This window comes from Rhagoletis pomonella, unplaced genomic scaffold, assembly GCF_013731165.1.
Source record: "Rhagoletis pomonella isolate Grant_MI unplaced genomic scaffold, Rhpom_1.0 Rhpom_scaffold_00002, whole genome shotgun sequence".
NCBI classification, from domain to species: domain Eukaryota; kingdom Metazoa; phylum Arthropoda; class Insecta; order Diptera; family Tephritidae; genus Rhagoletis; species Rhagoletis pomonella.
The window spans coordinates 2517089-2531433 of record NW_023458556.1 but is presented as its reverse complement, the minus strand read 5'-3'; the positions used below and the strand labels follow the sequence as shown (position 1 = coordinate 2531433).

General features: G+C 34.6%; 2 protein-coding genes across 6 annotated transcripts in view; one reads left to right on the top strand and one right to left on the bottom strand.

The window, feature by feature from the left end:
• LOC118732508 (endoplasmic reticulum membrane-associated RNA degradation protein) overlaps positions 1-680 on the bottom strand; it is a 42612-nt gene extending 41932 nt beyond the window's left edge. For 2 of the 5 annotated variants that reach the window (XM_036461646.1, XM_036461657.1), the window contains exons 1-2: positions 434-679; positions 40-368 (exon numbers count right to left, since the gene is read on the bottom strand). In XM_036461646.1, the coding sequence (XP_036317539.1) occupies positions 40-368; positions 434-605 (501 nt within the window). In that variant the 5' untranslated portion in view covers positions 606-679. Of the gene's footprint in view, positions 1-39; positions 369-433 lie in introns of all 5 variants that reach the window. The other 3 variants (XM_036461651.1, XM_036461640.1, XM_036461665.1) reach the window with 3 other exon arrangements.
• An 8924-nt stretch (positions 681-9604) lies between these two features.
• On the top strand, positions 9605-14345 carry LOC118732502 (myrosinase 1-like). The gene is made up of 7 exons (XM_036461631.1): positions 9605-9715; positions 9833-10127; positions 10189-10722; positions 10796-11130; positions 11196-11298; positions 13782-13885; positions 13994-14345. Exons 1-7 carry the CDS (start codon positions 9684-9686, stop codon positions 14121-14123), a joined length of 1533 nt encoding a protein of 510 aa, XP_036317524.1. The 5' UTR covers positions 9605-9683; the 3' UTR covers positions 14124-14345.

Below are 14345 nucleotides of genomic sequence, written 5' to 3'. Positions count from 1 at the left end.
ACATACATATCTCGGATATACATAGTCCAACAGACTTACTACTTCTGTTCCGAATATATTCCGCAGTTCTTCGGTACTTAGCAAATCACGCAACAAATGCGGCGGTGGACATTTGTGATTATTAGTAACAAACAAATTTGCTAATGCATTTTCTAATAGTGAGGTCAAAAGCAGAATCCTTTCAACAGTCAACGTTTCAGCCACATCATCCGATTGCAGCAAATCCACCAAAAATCTACAGTTGCTTCCAAGCCATTCCAATTGCAAATCATTTAAAATTATTTTTGCGCTGTCATAGCAATGGTGGATGCCCTCGAAAATGGGTAATAATTTATAAAAACAGCTTAGATAAGCTTCATAATTGCGCCCTAAATATATTTTGTAGTTGTTAATTTTTTTAGCATTTTGGTTTACATTTACAAATGTTATGTACCTGCACCACTATGCTCTAAATCGGCTCCGAAAAGTCCATACAGTTCTTTGAAATTCAAGCACCAATTGGAAAATAAATACTTCCGACTTTCTTCAATTGCATATTTGTTAAAATTCACAAAGAATTTAGAAATATGCTCACTTATCAAACTATTTCCGGTGTGTTGCTGCATTTCCACTGGTGAACTTCATTAACAGCTAGGGATGCAAACGATGCATCGATGTTTACAATTTACTATCAACGCGAAATTGACGATACATCAATGGAAGTTTTATTGATGTTTTAAACATCGACTTTAACGAGACTCTCCGACTTTCTTTCGGTATGTTTGACTGACCTTAAATTTATTATTCATTCAGATTTTTTTTGATATTTATGGCCTTATAACAATTATATTCAACAATTTTATTGAGCTCGAGGCCGTTTCTTATTTAAAAATTGTTATTGAAAGTCAACAATAATTTACAAAAGGTAAAAGTTATAGCTGCTATTTCGGGGAAGAAGTCTGATTAGTAGTTGTGGTGATATCCCAAATAGCAGCTATATTTTCTTAACTTTGTAAATTGTTGTTGCTTTTCCGCAACATTTCTCATAAAAAACGGCCCCAAGCTCAATAAAGTGGTTGGATTCATTCTGAATGCTAATAACCTAGCCGCTAAAACAAAACCAAACACCCGTTGGAATTTCAACAACATGAGGCCTAGGATCTTTAGGCCCGAACGACATTACGATGGTATGCATTTTGATTCTAATAATAGAGAGGGTATAGAAGGGTTAATGTCGGCCGCTGTGGTGTAGTGGTAAGCAGTGCGTGCTTCCACTCCGCAGCACCTGGGTTCGAACCCTGGTCAAAGCAACATCGCAAAAATTATAGAAAAAAGGTTTTTTCTTAACAGCGGTCTTCCCTCGGCAAGCAATGGCAAACCTCCGAGTGTATTTCTGCCATGAAAAACGGCTTCTCACAAAAATGCAATCGCCGTTCGGAGTCGGCGTAAAACTGTAGGTCCCTCCGCTTTGTGTGACAACATCAAGGCGGACGCCACAAATCGGAGGAGAAGCTCGGCCAAACACTAACATATGTGTAAGCGCCAATCTATTATTATTATTATTATAGAAAGGATAATAAAATACAGGAAAATACATTCATGATTATTAAAGTTTCAAAATTGCTTTATATTTAACTAGAAATGAACAAATTGCAAAATATCGGAAACTATCGATATATCGATGTTTCTCTGGCGATGTATTTTAGCCTCGATGTTCTTTTCTCCGATGCATCGAAACATCGATGTATCGGTGTTGCTGCTCAAAGTTTGCATCACTATTAACAGCTGATGAACTCAGAGGGGCAGATTCATTGAGGCAATGAACATCGAACAATGTTGCCTTTCGACTGAAAAGGGGAAGTCCTTCGTGAATAATGCCAAGCGCTTTAATTTAGTAACAGTTTGAAATTGAAGTAATTTTCTGCACATAAGCATCAAAATACGCTTTTGACGATATATGCATTATTCTTTGTACCCTAGAACTATAGTTCAACCGTAAAAGAAGATATTTTTGTGCTATTAAATATTATTAATTAATTATTAATAGTTGTTTTTTTCTCCATAATTAATGACATGTAATGAGATTCTATTTCTCTTTTCATATTGGATCAGTTTTAAATTTGAAAATATGCGCTCTGCGGCTGCAGAGCTATTTTTGAGGCGAGTAAAGTAAATTAAAAATTAATGAAGTCAGTCCTTTATACATAGTTCATTTAAAGCATTTTTTTAAGCTTATTGGACCCGAAAACGCATTTTCATGTATCAAAATTTTTACTACGCGAAAAATTTAAGTATCTCGCGAAATGAGCGAAAAAATAAAGTATCTTCCAAAAATATGCACAAACACGTATCACTTTTGAAGTATATGGAACAAAACGGCAACACTGCTCACCAGCCTGAAGTCGCTCGGACTATTTTTCCGGGCGAGTTTGTGAAAACTGTCAAACTAACAGACGAAGAGGAAGAATTTTAGTCGTTAAAATTTTAACCAATAAATATGTGCACATTTATCGCCCAATTCTGTGTTTTCTTGATAACTTTTTTGTAAAGAAAATTTTATCAAGATTTTTATCAAGTAAAAGCTCCCTTCGCATTCTGTGTCAATATTTATAAAACAAAAAGCTCTACGATTTCCACATGAGTGGAACTGATTTAATTGTCACATATGAAAAATATGAATTTAAAAGCAAAAAAGCTTTTGACTGCCGTAGCCGAGTAGTTAAAGATGTCGACTATAATTCCGTGTGTCTCAGATTCAAAGCTCCGGTTAAATACAACGACTACTTTATCGATCACATGTTATATGCATTATGTCGAAAACGTCAATAATGATGTTTAACCGGCAAGAAGTGATAACCAGATATTGGCTTTGTTTTTTTTTCTTTTCAAGCAGATAGTAAAAATTTTACTAGCAGAAATTAGCAGGAGAGCCAAACAAATAAGAGCGTAAGAACGAGATAGAGCTGCTAGTTTCTGCTAGTTTTTTGGGTTAAGAAACGCTTTCCAGCAGAAATTAGTGATAAGTTGTGATGATTATCTGTTAAGAATCAAAGCTATTGAACAACCGGACAATAGCTGTTTTTCTTTGATCGATAATTTTTTGAAGTGATGCCAGATTGTGGGTAAGGGGTTTGAGGAATTTTTATTTGCTTAATAGTTTGCTCATCTATTCAAAGTATTTAACACAGTTATCAATCCATAATTGATCAAAATTCAAGAATTGTCGACACTCTTTCGAAATTAATCGTTCTGAAGTTGTGATGTGGAGTAAAGTTATGTATGTTAATATTAAAAATTATAAGGACAATTTCGAAAATTTTCTTACGTTAACCAATTCAAGCGCTGAGTAAGAAAGAATCTTTTCAATTATAACTGGGTTTTTAATGTAAAAACCAGAAAAAATTGTCTGATGAGATGTTAAGTAGTACATGTATGTATATAAAATAACGGTTGCTTTTGAAAAAAAAAGCAAGTGCTTCAACTTTAAAGTCACCAAAAACCATATTCGCTTAGACAATGCAAATAATTTGTAACAGTGGCAGCTTTAAGAATTGCCAGAATTCTTTAAGACCTTTAGTGTGTAATATACCGACCTTTGCATTTCGTATTTGTATATTAACTGCCATACCTAAACAAAAGCGTTGGGTGGAGCGGTTTCTGACGCCTAGCGTTAGCGCCGAAGTGCCATACCTAAACAAAAGCATCAACGCTACGTCAAATGCAGAAGTAACACCAACAATAAGCATAGGTTTGTTTGTGTGTAACACGAAAATGACAGTTTCGCCGTTTCCTGCAGCCAACTTCAATACCTGTACCACGTTGTTTCGGTATGCTTCATACAAATTGTATGGGCATGAGAATTTTTTGACAGCCAGACAATGCTAACGGTTTTGCTTAGGTATGGCAGTTAATATACAAATACGAAATGCAAAGGTCGGTATATTACACACTAAAGGCCTTAAAGAATTCTGGCAATTCTTAAAGCTGCCATGCTTTTTTACTACTGAAAAATATGTTTCGAATTTTTTGGGAAATTTGTGGGGTAAATTTTTAATATGTGGGTAATTGCAGGATTTTTTCCCGATTTCTGTGGGTAATTTAGCAGAGAATATCTGGCAACACTGGTTTAGGGCAGTTTATGCAATTTTGTGAGAGTATTCCGTACTTACGCTCATTTACCCGAAACAAGCCCGAAAATTAAAAAAAAAACCTTTTGTTTCCTCTTGTTTTACTTAGGGTTTACACCGGACAATATTGTCAAGACAATTATGTCAAAATGATGTGTTTGTTGTAATATGTTATTCGCCGTGTTTACAACAAACACATCATTTTGACATAATTGTCTTGACAATATTGTCTGGTGTAAACCCTAAGTAAAGTACTGAACTTTTTAGCAACATCGAATAAAGTAAAACAAACTTTGGCAGCAATGCTGGTTATAGGGCATAGTTCCGAGTACGTTTGGCGGTGCATCTATAAATGTACAAATTAGTAAGAAGGTTAATTCCTAAGTTCATATTATAATTTTAAAAGCTTGCCAGTCAAACAAAAAAATTTTTGAATGTTTAGTATTTATAAGTACTATATGTAAGTATTACGTACATACATATCGCTCACCTAGATTTAAAGTGAGCTAACTCAAAATTCAGATCGGGAAATATAATTGCTTGTGGATCGTACAGATGCGACGCAATTAATACAAAAACAGGTATAACATTTTAGTTAGTATATGTATTACTACGTTTATACTAGGGATTTTAATTTTTTCGATTTTTACGATTCCGGGATTTTCGGGATGTCGTTGGTTCAATCCCGGGATCGCGGGATCAGTCCCGGGATTTAGATATTTATTATTTTTCAACGACTCAACATGAAAAAATTGCATCAATATGGTTTGAGAAGCTCTCCTACCATATAATACATAATAAGTAAATGGGTTTGAAACGTACTTTTAATTTAAAGTGAAAATTATTTCATAAGTAACAAAACAAAAGACAGTCATTAAATTTATATGCATTTAGTGTGCTCATATCTGATAAAGTAATTTAAGGTATGTATGTCGAAAAAAGATCGATGCAAAAAAAAATTAAATAAAAAAATTTATTTTCTGGTTGAAAGAAGTTCATAATACTGGTGTCAGAAATAAAATAAGTGTCTTAATTCGACCAGTTTTGTCTATTTTCCTTTTGTTTATCCAAAATTTAAATTTTTTATAAAAGTCTACCTCATATTACGCATAATTAACTGTATATAAATGGGCATTTCTCTGACGTCATGATTTTTTTTAAGTACTTTATCGAGCCCTAACTGCCATAATAACGTAAGCGACATTTTTTTAATTTTCTTTTTGATTCTGAAATATTCCTAGAGCATCTCATGCATTTCTGCATCAAAACGTAAATTAAAAAAAAAATGTCACATAATATAATATAATATAAACGTAGTATATATATAACCATGAAGAAAAAAATACTTTCATACATTGAAGGTAATTTCTTTGGATTGATTTATGTAAAAAAATGGTCAACATTTTTTGAGTTGGTCGCACTTGGATCTACATAGGTGAGCGATATGTATGTACTTATCGGTGCCCAAGGCACATAAATACAGGTAGAAGCCAAAATGACGTTGCTCTCATGAGAACCAAACCTTTAAACTTCAACTTGATTTTATTTTATTTCCTATATTTCGTTACGCTTAAAATGTCATGTGGTTTGTTTTTTTTGAATGTTCGTTAAAAACAAATTTGAATTAACATTTGCATTATTGTAGTGTTGTGCGGTTTATACTTAGTGTATGTGTTAAAAATGCAGCACCTGAAGCGTTGTTTTTTATGTGGTGTTAAATATAATGCAGACATCACTAATTTTTTTAACGTGCCTCAATGCCCTTGGCGTAAGGAGCGTTGGGAAAGCAGCTGTGGGGTAGAGCTGCAGCGAAATGCCTTGCTGTGCGTTAAGCATTTTAAAGCAGCAGATTTCATAAATGCACCAGGAGGTACAGGAAAGGCACGTTTGATGCCAAGTGCTCTTCCTATGACCCTTATGCCGGAAAGTCCTTCCAACAACACTGCAACTCATAAATCAAGTTGTGAAAGCTTAATAAATGATCGCGCTTATTTGTGTTCCGTTGTTTTATTGATTGCCCAACGTTATGCCTAGTACATATATCGCTTTATACATACATTTGTATATTATACAAAATTAAAACAGGTACTATAAATATAAACTTTCAATGTATAAAAAAATGGAAAAGAACATACAAATTCATGGTGGAATAATACAAGGTGTTGGATATTGACAGCGTTCTCGCTCTAATCCGCCATCTTGGCTCCCTTAGCTATATCAGTGTTTCCCTCTTGAAAAAACTACATTTTATCGCCTTTAAAAAAGTACTAAACTACCTCATTCCCTATTCCAAAACCGATTTGCAATCACTGAACAATTATTTGACATTTACTCTATTCTTATCGTTGGCAACTGAAAATTAAATTAGAAATTTCAACATTAATTCGGCAAAAAAACATCGGTTTAGAGTTCTTCCCAAGGATTTGTAGTTATTTTGGTCGGTGCTTCCTTCCGCTGCAATCCCGTCTGTGGTTCACTGCCTCTGGCCCTGCTTTTCCAACGATATAACTGTTTTTTTGGTAACTTCTACCGCTAAGACTTTGTTGCTTTTTCCCTTTTCCCTAAAAACATAATAGTGCTACAAAGCTCAATAACAATATGGAAACAAATGTTAATAAGCCACAATAATATTGACAATAAATAAGATTTCACTACGATTGAATTTTCTATTAGTAACAGGGTAGTTATAGTGAATGTTTTATTCGATAACTAAAACTATATTTGATGTTTGTAGCGATAAAAATATGCCTAAATCAGCCAAATACCCTATGTGGGTCGGCTGAATCAGTAAAACGTGACAGTAGTTGACTTTTGAGGTTAATATATCGGTCTTGAGTTGGTAAGGTTTTTAAAAAATCCGCAGCTTCCTTTAAAGCATCGCTGCTAATTGCTGAGAAAACCAGATTGTATTTACCGACATAAGATGTGGTCTTGTACGACTGAAAGGTGGCCTCAATTTGTAGAAACCATTTGTCTGTCATCTCAGTTCAGAACGGTCGCAGCTTGCATTGCGATGCAAGCTCCACATCTTTAGTTGGCATTTTGTTCGATGAAATATTCTCCCCATCCGTCGATTCGCCCTTTTGTCGATTCCGTCATGTTGTAACGACTCGGGGTCACCACTAATTTTTTGGTTTTGGAAGTTTGACTATAATTATAGGACATTGTGTTTAATAAACTAAATTACCATTTATTGCATAAGTACTACGTTATATATACTACTTTCGCGAATTTAGCTTATCATAATATACCGTTTGTAACTATTTATATGCAAAATTTTATATGAAAAATAGTACCAAATTTCGTACTACTTCGCAAAGCGGGCTTTTTTTCTTCCCGTTTCTCTCGTGCTTCCATATTACAACCTTTTGTAAGGGAGCTGTCGACATGAGCTGTCACTACGTACAACACCTTGTATAATTCCACCATGATACAAATTAACAAATTTTAACTAAAGAAAATAAATAAATAAATACAAAACTTCAAATTTACTTAAAAACGTCAACCAGCGAAATGTAATTTTTTTATTTTTCTTTACACACGCTCATTTTTATTTTTACTCTCCCGAAAACTTTGACTTTTGTAGGTTTGATGTCAATTTGGCTTCTACCTGTTTTTATTGTACCATGATCGGTGCCCATCAGTTAAAGTAGCTTAAGTGACTTTAGTTGATTTGACTTTGAATTAAAAAGTATTCAGTTTCCCTTGAAAAATTTGATATTTTTATGACGTTTCTATTAGGATAGCTAGTCAATCTTTAAAATATTATGGCCTATCTCGATTTAGGTTACTTAATTTGACGAGCACAAATATGTACGTATATTGTTTTGTTGAATAAATTGAAATCTACCGCGTTTTACTCGAATATACCACATTTTTTTCTCAATTCCACCGCAAAAAAAAAAACTAAGTTCGCACACCGCTGACAAGTGAAGATTTTCAATGCGAACAAAAAATTGTTTTTTCTCTTTTTTATTATAAACAATTAGGTTCGCATTCATGGCATATGTTTTTTTTACATTTTACCGTTATATATGTAGGCATGACTTTGTTCAATTTATTTGTCTAAAAATTTTCTATATCCTTCTGAGTGAGACCAACAGCCATATTCCCACGCTGATGGTAAAACGCATCCCATGACTATTGTCTTAAGTACCTACCGTATTTGTCATGTACTCAGTGTTGTCATAATACAAGGATCATGCAATGTGTTTTGTTACTGGGGTGGGAATAGAACTTTCTAGCAAATGTTTTGAAGATATTGATGAATAGGTTACTGAGATACACTCGTCTCATATTAAGGGGCGCCTATTTCCATCCATATCCGGCCACAGAGTGGTATTGTCTAGAAATTTGTATCGAGAATGAGTTCAGCTCAATAAAAACTTTCCAAATAACAGCACTCTGTAACGGCGTAAAGTAGGTACAGATCTGTTCAAATATACAAATCGTGTGATCTCTGCTTCAGAGCCCCAACAACAACAAAAACAAAAAAACAAATGGTTGTTATAAAATTCGTTCACAGATCGCAAATACAAATGAAATTAATTAATTTTAACTATTTGAAAACGAATTTTACTGAACCCTGTATATAAGTGACGAATCAGCACTTTGTTTTAAAGTTTTTTATCTTCAAATTAGAAAAATCTCTCTCGCGGAGCTGGAAATACGTAAATGAGAATTTAGGGAAGTGGCTCAGCCAGACAAAAGACAGACTGGTAGATCTGTATGTGAAGACATGGCTGATGACCTCCCTAAGTTAAGCTATTAATAAAGAATACAACTAGTGAAAGCAAAGCATGTGTTACCGAAAATTGACTTTCTATTTCACGAGCGGAACTGAGCGTCGATATCACTCATATGTATATGTATGGAAGTAACCTCATTGGGAATTTTTTTAGAATGGCTTCACTTGAGAAGGGCTACCTAAATTACCTTGTGGATTTTTTTGTTGAGTCGAATCAAAAGACTTAAGAAACAAACCAGAATGGAAAATTATCAAATTTTTTATGTTATCCTAGTAGTGATGATACCCATTTGTAATATATTGGTATGTCAAGTGACTGTGATACACAATAAATGAAAATTCCAAATGTTTAAAGTTGATTTCAAGAACTAAAATCTCCAAAAATGTTTAAACTTTTTACGGAGATGTAGCAGAGCAGAACGAGTACATACGCACCTAAAACTTAAGCTAGTATTTTTAATGAACCCCCTTGGTTTAATCACTGAAAGTCTACTTTTGGTAGCTTGCTTCAAGCTTTAGACTATAACGGCTCTGACATTCAGCAGTAAGTTACACTGTATTCTTTAGGAAAAAATATTGTAATTTTCTTTCGCAGTCCTCACAACAACCCAATTTTAACTTTCAGGCACCATATCGCACGAGTTTGCACAGTCACACAAGTTGGCCTGTCCTATAGGCATTTTTGAGCTTAAATGAATTAATGCGACAACACTGAATATTCAAACAATTTCTTATCAGCGCCTGCACTCTTATTAAACAGTACAATCATTCAACCCAAACCAACCACACAGCTTCAATTGCTTCTGCACGTATTGATAATTGCAGCTGAAATGGGGAATCATCATCTCGTCTTTATACTATGGTAATTTCTAGTCGGCTATTTGTGGATGCACTTCTTTTAATTTATATATACATACATATGTATACGAGTAAATAATACATATATGTACATACATATTTTTGTATACCTACATTCCAGTCTGATACTTACTTGCATATCTTTTGCCGACGTGGAGTGCGTAAATGAATGGATCAGAAACCAAATTCAGCCATCAACAAGCAACAAGCAATTTCCTAAGAATTTTTCCTTTGGGGTGGCGACAGCCGCCTATCAAATCGAGGGTGCATGGAACGAAGACAGTAAGGCGCCCTCCATTTGGGATATATACACTCACACGCATCCAGAACGAATAGCCGATCATTCAAACGGAGATAACGCCGCTGAATCTTATCATCGCTTCGAACAGGATTTGGTTGCACTCAAAGAACTTAAGGTGCAAAAAAATGCGTCGAATTAAATGAAAGCTCTCACGCTAAATAAGTCTTATGTTTAAGGTCAATTTCTATCGGTTTTCTATATCATGGTGTAGAGTGCTTCCCTACGCAGATACTTCGGTGAAAAATCAAAAGGCAATTGACTACTACAACATGGTTATCGACAAGTTATTGGAGAACCACATCGAGCCGATGGTGACAATGTTCCACTATGATACGCCCGAAGAGCTGTCAAAATTCGGTGGCTTTACCAATGATATTGTCATCAAGTACTTCCGCTCCTATGCAGATTTTCTGTTTGAAACTTTTGGTGATCGCGTCAAGAAGTGGATTACATTCAATGAACCCTTTGACTACTGTGTACCAGGCTATGGCAATGCGAATTACCCACCAATGATCCATGCACCGGGAGTGGCAGACTACTTATGTATGGACAATACTTTGCGGGCTCACGCATCTGCTTATCGCCTTTACAGAGCCAAATATTTCCACTCGCAACGAGGCAAAGTGGGCATTACCATTAGCAGCCGGTTTTATTATACCCCAAAGGCGAATGAGCCAAACGACGTTGTGGATCGAGCGATACAGTATTCGGTAAATTTTTGCAAAACCGTTATTTTTGGAATTCGAATTACAAAATGCATTTTATATTGTACGAGTATTTTAGCTGGGCTGGTTGGCGCATCCCATTTTTGGCAAATCAGGAAATTATCCTTACACTGTAATTGAAGACATCACAAGCAATAGCATGAAAGAAGGTCTGGCCTGGTCGCGGTTACGACCCCTAAACTTATACTGGTCGAAGATAATTAAGGGATCAGGGGACTTCTTAGGCCTTAATTATTATACCTCCCGTTACGTCCAGATGTCGGATCCTCCGGCAGGGGCAACTCCTTCTTGGGAGCATGATTCGCGCCTTAAGTATTCGGTTGATGAGAGCTGGAAACGTGCCAAATCTGATTGGCTTTACTGCGTGCCACAGGGCTTGGAGGATATTTTAAAGTGAGTTGAAACGTTTAGTCAGATAGGCCAAGGAAACAGTATCTATTATTTATCTGCGTATTAAGATGGATTCGTGATAACTATGATAACGTTGAGGTATATATAACGGAAAACGGCTGGTCCGATGAGGGCGAATTAATGGACACAGGCCGAATTGATTATCTTAAGGTAATGCAAAAAAAACTGGTAATCACTAACGTCATACATACCTATGCATGTATGTACAATGTACATTGAATAGACATACGTAAAAATGTTTATGCCTATATGTTCACCATTATTAATAGGCGGCATACACAGTGCTCTGACTCGTGAGTCGGAATGAATTTGTCTGTAAAAATAAATATATATGTTAGTTACACCGCCATGACTCCTGGAATGTCTCTGAATGATTCAACTGTGTGTAGTCGAAGGCGAGTCAACACGTACATAAATGACTCGCGAGTCAGACGCACCGTGTATGCCGCCTATAATCTACTTTTGTACATGTATATTTATTATGCACATCTGCATACGGCAGCGGTCAAAATAATAACATCAAAATTCAAAATGATATTGTTTGCAACTCCTGTTTATTTGTTTTTATTAATTTTCAGATAAATTATAGTTCGATCTACATATAACAGAAACCAGAGAAAAAAAAAATTCGAAAATTGCACAAAGCTCACAGAAATGAACGAAACTTCAAAAAATTTTCATCAAAATTTCCAACTTTTTATTTAGAACTTTTGGAAATTTTTCGATTATTCAGTTTTGTTGCCGTTCAAATTTAGTAAAGTTAAAGTGCAAGTTTTAAGTCATTAAAAATTACTGCTGATTTTTTAGAATTTTTTGTCGAGGATGTTCCGCATTTTCTTCCTTATAAAAATAGATTTTGTTCATACTTTACATTAAAGAAAATGCTGAACACCCTTGACAAAAAAATTCCATAAAGGCAACGGTAGTTTTAAGTGGCTTGAAACTTGCACTTTATTATAATAAAATTGAAAGTTCTATAAAACTGCATACTCGAAAATTTTCTAAACATTCTGTATAAAGGATTTGACATTTTGATGAAAATTCTTTGAAGTTAGATTCTTTTTTGTGAACTTTGTGCAATTCTCTAACTATATTTGAAATTAAAATTATTTAAAATAAATAAAAAACAGGAGTTGCACACAATGTCATTTTGAAAGGAATTGAAAATGTAATTGATTTTTTATCGAATACCATTCCTCAAAGTAATTTAAAAAGTAATCGAAAAATGTATAAAAAAAATTTACTGTTGGTTGATTGTTGTTAAATTTCTTGGTTGCTAACTGCCTAGAATAAATAACTTATACCTAAGTAGTATTACTAATTGGAATTGAAAAAAAAAGCTGCATAACTTAAACTGTCAGTTTATAGGGTAACCGTTAAATTTTCCAGCTCCTACCGCGAACGCGTTCCGCGGCAGATGAAACCCGTAAATGTCAAAGCAGGCATAACCCGCCCGAATTCTTTCATGCTCGCCTTTCAGTGAAGAACAGTCCGGACTGTTGCTGCCTTGGGCGCTGCTGTTCTCTTGAAGTAATCCCTGCGTATCTATAAAAATGCACATTTTACATTCGTGAATGAACTTTCAGTTTCTCGATTACTTTTACAATTCCTTGAGTAATTGAAAAAACTAAAGTACTCTTGCAATTCCAGGTAATGGAACTGAAAAAAAAATCAATTACATTTTCAATTCCTTTCAAAGGAATTGGAAAAAATTACATTACTAGCACGTAATTTATTCCAATTACAATATGAAATTCCTTAAAATTGGGAGTAATTTAATTCCTAAAGGAATCATTACGACCCAGCTCTGCATACACTAGGCTGCCTCACAATCAATACAAAGAAAAGCGATTCTCCTTCTCCAGCGAATTTTATAACTCCAACCTTTCCTTAAAACTGCATGCAAACGTCGCGTTTATCACAACTCTAATTTATGTATATCGCAAAATGTTTCCCGAGAAAATAGTCTAAATAATGGGAACATGTAAATGTAAAAGTTTTTTTCAAAAATTCTGCCATCAGTTCTTTGGTATCACAGTATCAGCGATTTTTTTAATTAAACCACTCAAGCCCCAAAAACTTCAGACATTTCTTTGTTTTGCCGAAAAATCCTAGGATGTTTCAACAAAAAAAAAACAATGCGAAACTGAAAATCAGCCCAAAGATTTTAAAGTTATCAAACACTTTAAAAAATGCATTTAAAAGAAGCCAAAACTAAAAACTATCATTAGTTTGAACTAAAAAACCTTTTCCGTTTTACCTTGAAATTTGGTTAATATACGGCTGAGTTGTTAAAATTTCCACGAAAACTATACTGAAAAGCTTAATAATGTCGTTATTTTGAAGAGGTGAACAGTTTTTTTTGTTTTATTTTGATGCAGATCTTTTATTGAAACACTCGTCTATAGGGTTATTTGATGTAAGAAGTGTTCCAGCTAAAAAATAAAAATAAAATAATGCGAATTTCGGAAGGATTTTCAATGTGCTTCAGCTTACGATTATTAGTGCCGAATTGAAACAAAATATTTTATTGGGAGCTAAAATTCCACATTTTATTATCTGCTTGGAAAAGCGGCAAATTTTCGTCATGCGGCACCCTAGTGTAGACCCTAGATTTCTTTTATATTTTGCAGACACATTTACGGGCTGTCCTGAATGCAATCAACGATGGGTGCAACGTTACACACTACTCCCATTGGAGTTTAATCGATAATTTCGAGTGGAATAAGGGATTTACGTAAGTAAATGCTTAATTTTAGTTTTTCCCTCTTTCAACACTTTCGCGCTTTGCGATTGCGTGCTAGCGACACCTTAAATCAACAATAAACGTTCGTTTTCGTTGCAGTGAAAAGTTTGGTCTCTATTACCTGAACATGACAAGTGAGAATAAAGAACGTGTTGCCAAAAATTCGGCGCATTACTACAGGAGTGTCATTGAAAGTCGGGAAATATCATCAGGCGACAATTACGTGTGAAAAGCTGGTGCTACATGAATATTTATTTATACAAAAGCAATATTTAAATTACATATGTATGTACATATGTTTGTACATATATGCAAGCACATGGATACGATTATTGAAAACTAAGTGGCGCTTTGTTATTTGATTATAAATAAATATGTACCTTTTTGCATACATGTGTTTGTATGTATGTATGTACATACACATATTCGTTGACGAAAGTAGTCAAATTTA

Bases quoted from the DNA above. Each gene is read 5' to 3' on its own strand.
- LOC118732502 (XM_036461631.1), top strand. From the start codon at position 9,684: ATGGGGAATCATCATCTCGTCTTTATACTATG. The intron at 10,128-10,188 runs GTGCAAAAAAAT...CTTATGTTTAAG, and splicing joins TTGCACTCAAAGAACTTAAG to GTCAATTTCTATCGGTTTTC. The intron at 13,886-13,993 runs GTAAGTAAATGC...TTTTCGTTGCAG, and splicing joins GAGTGGAATAAGGGATTTAC to TGAAAAGTTTGGTCTCTATT.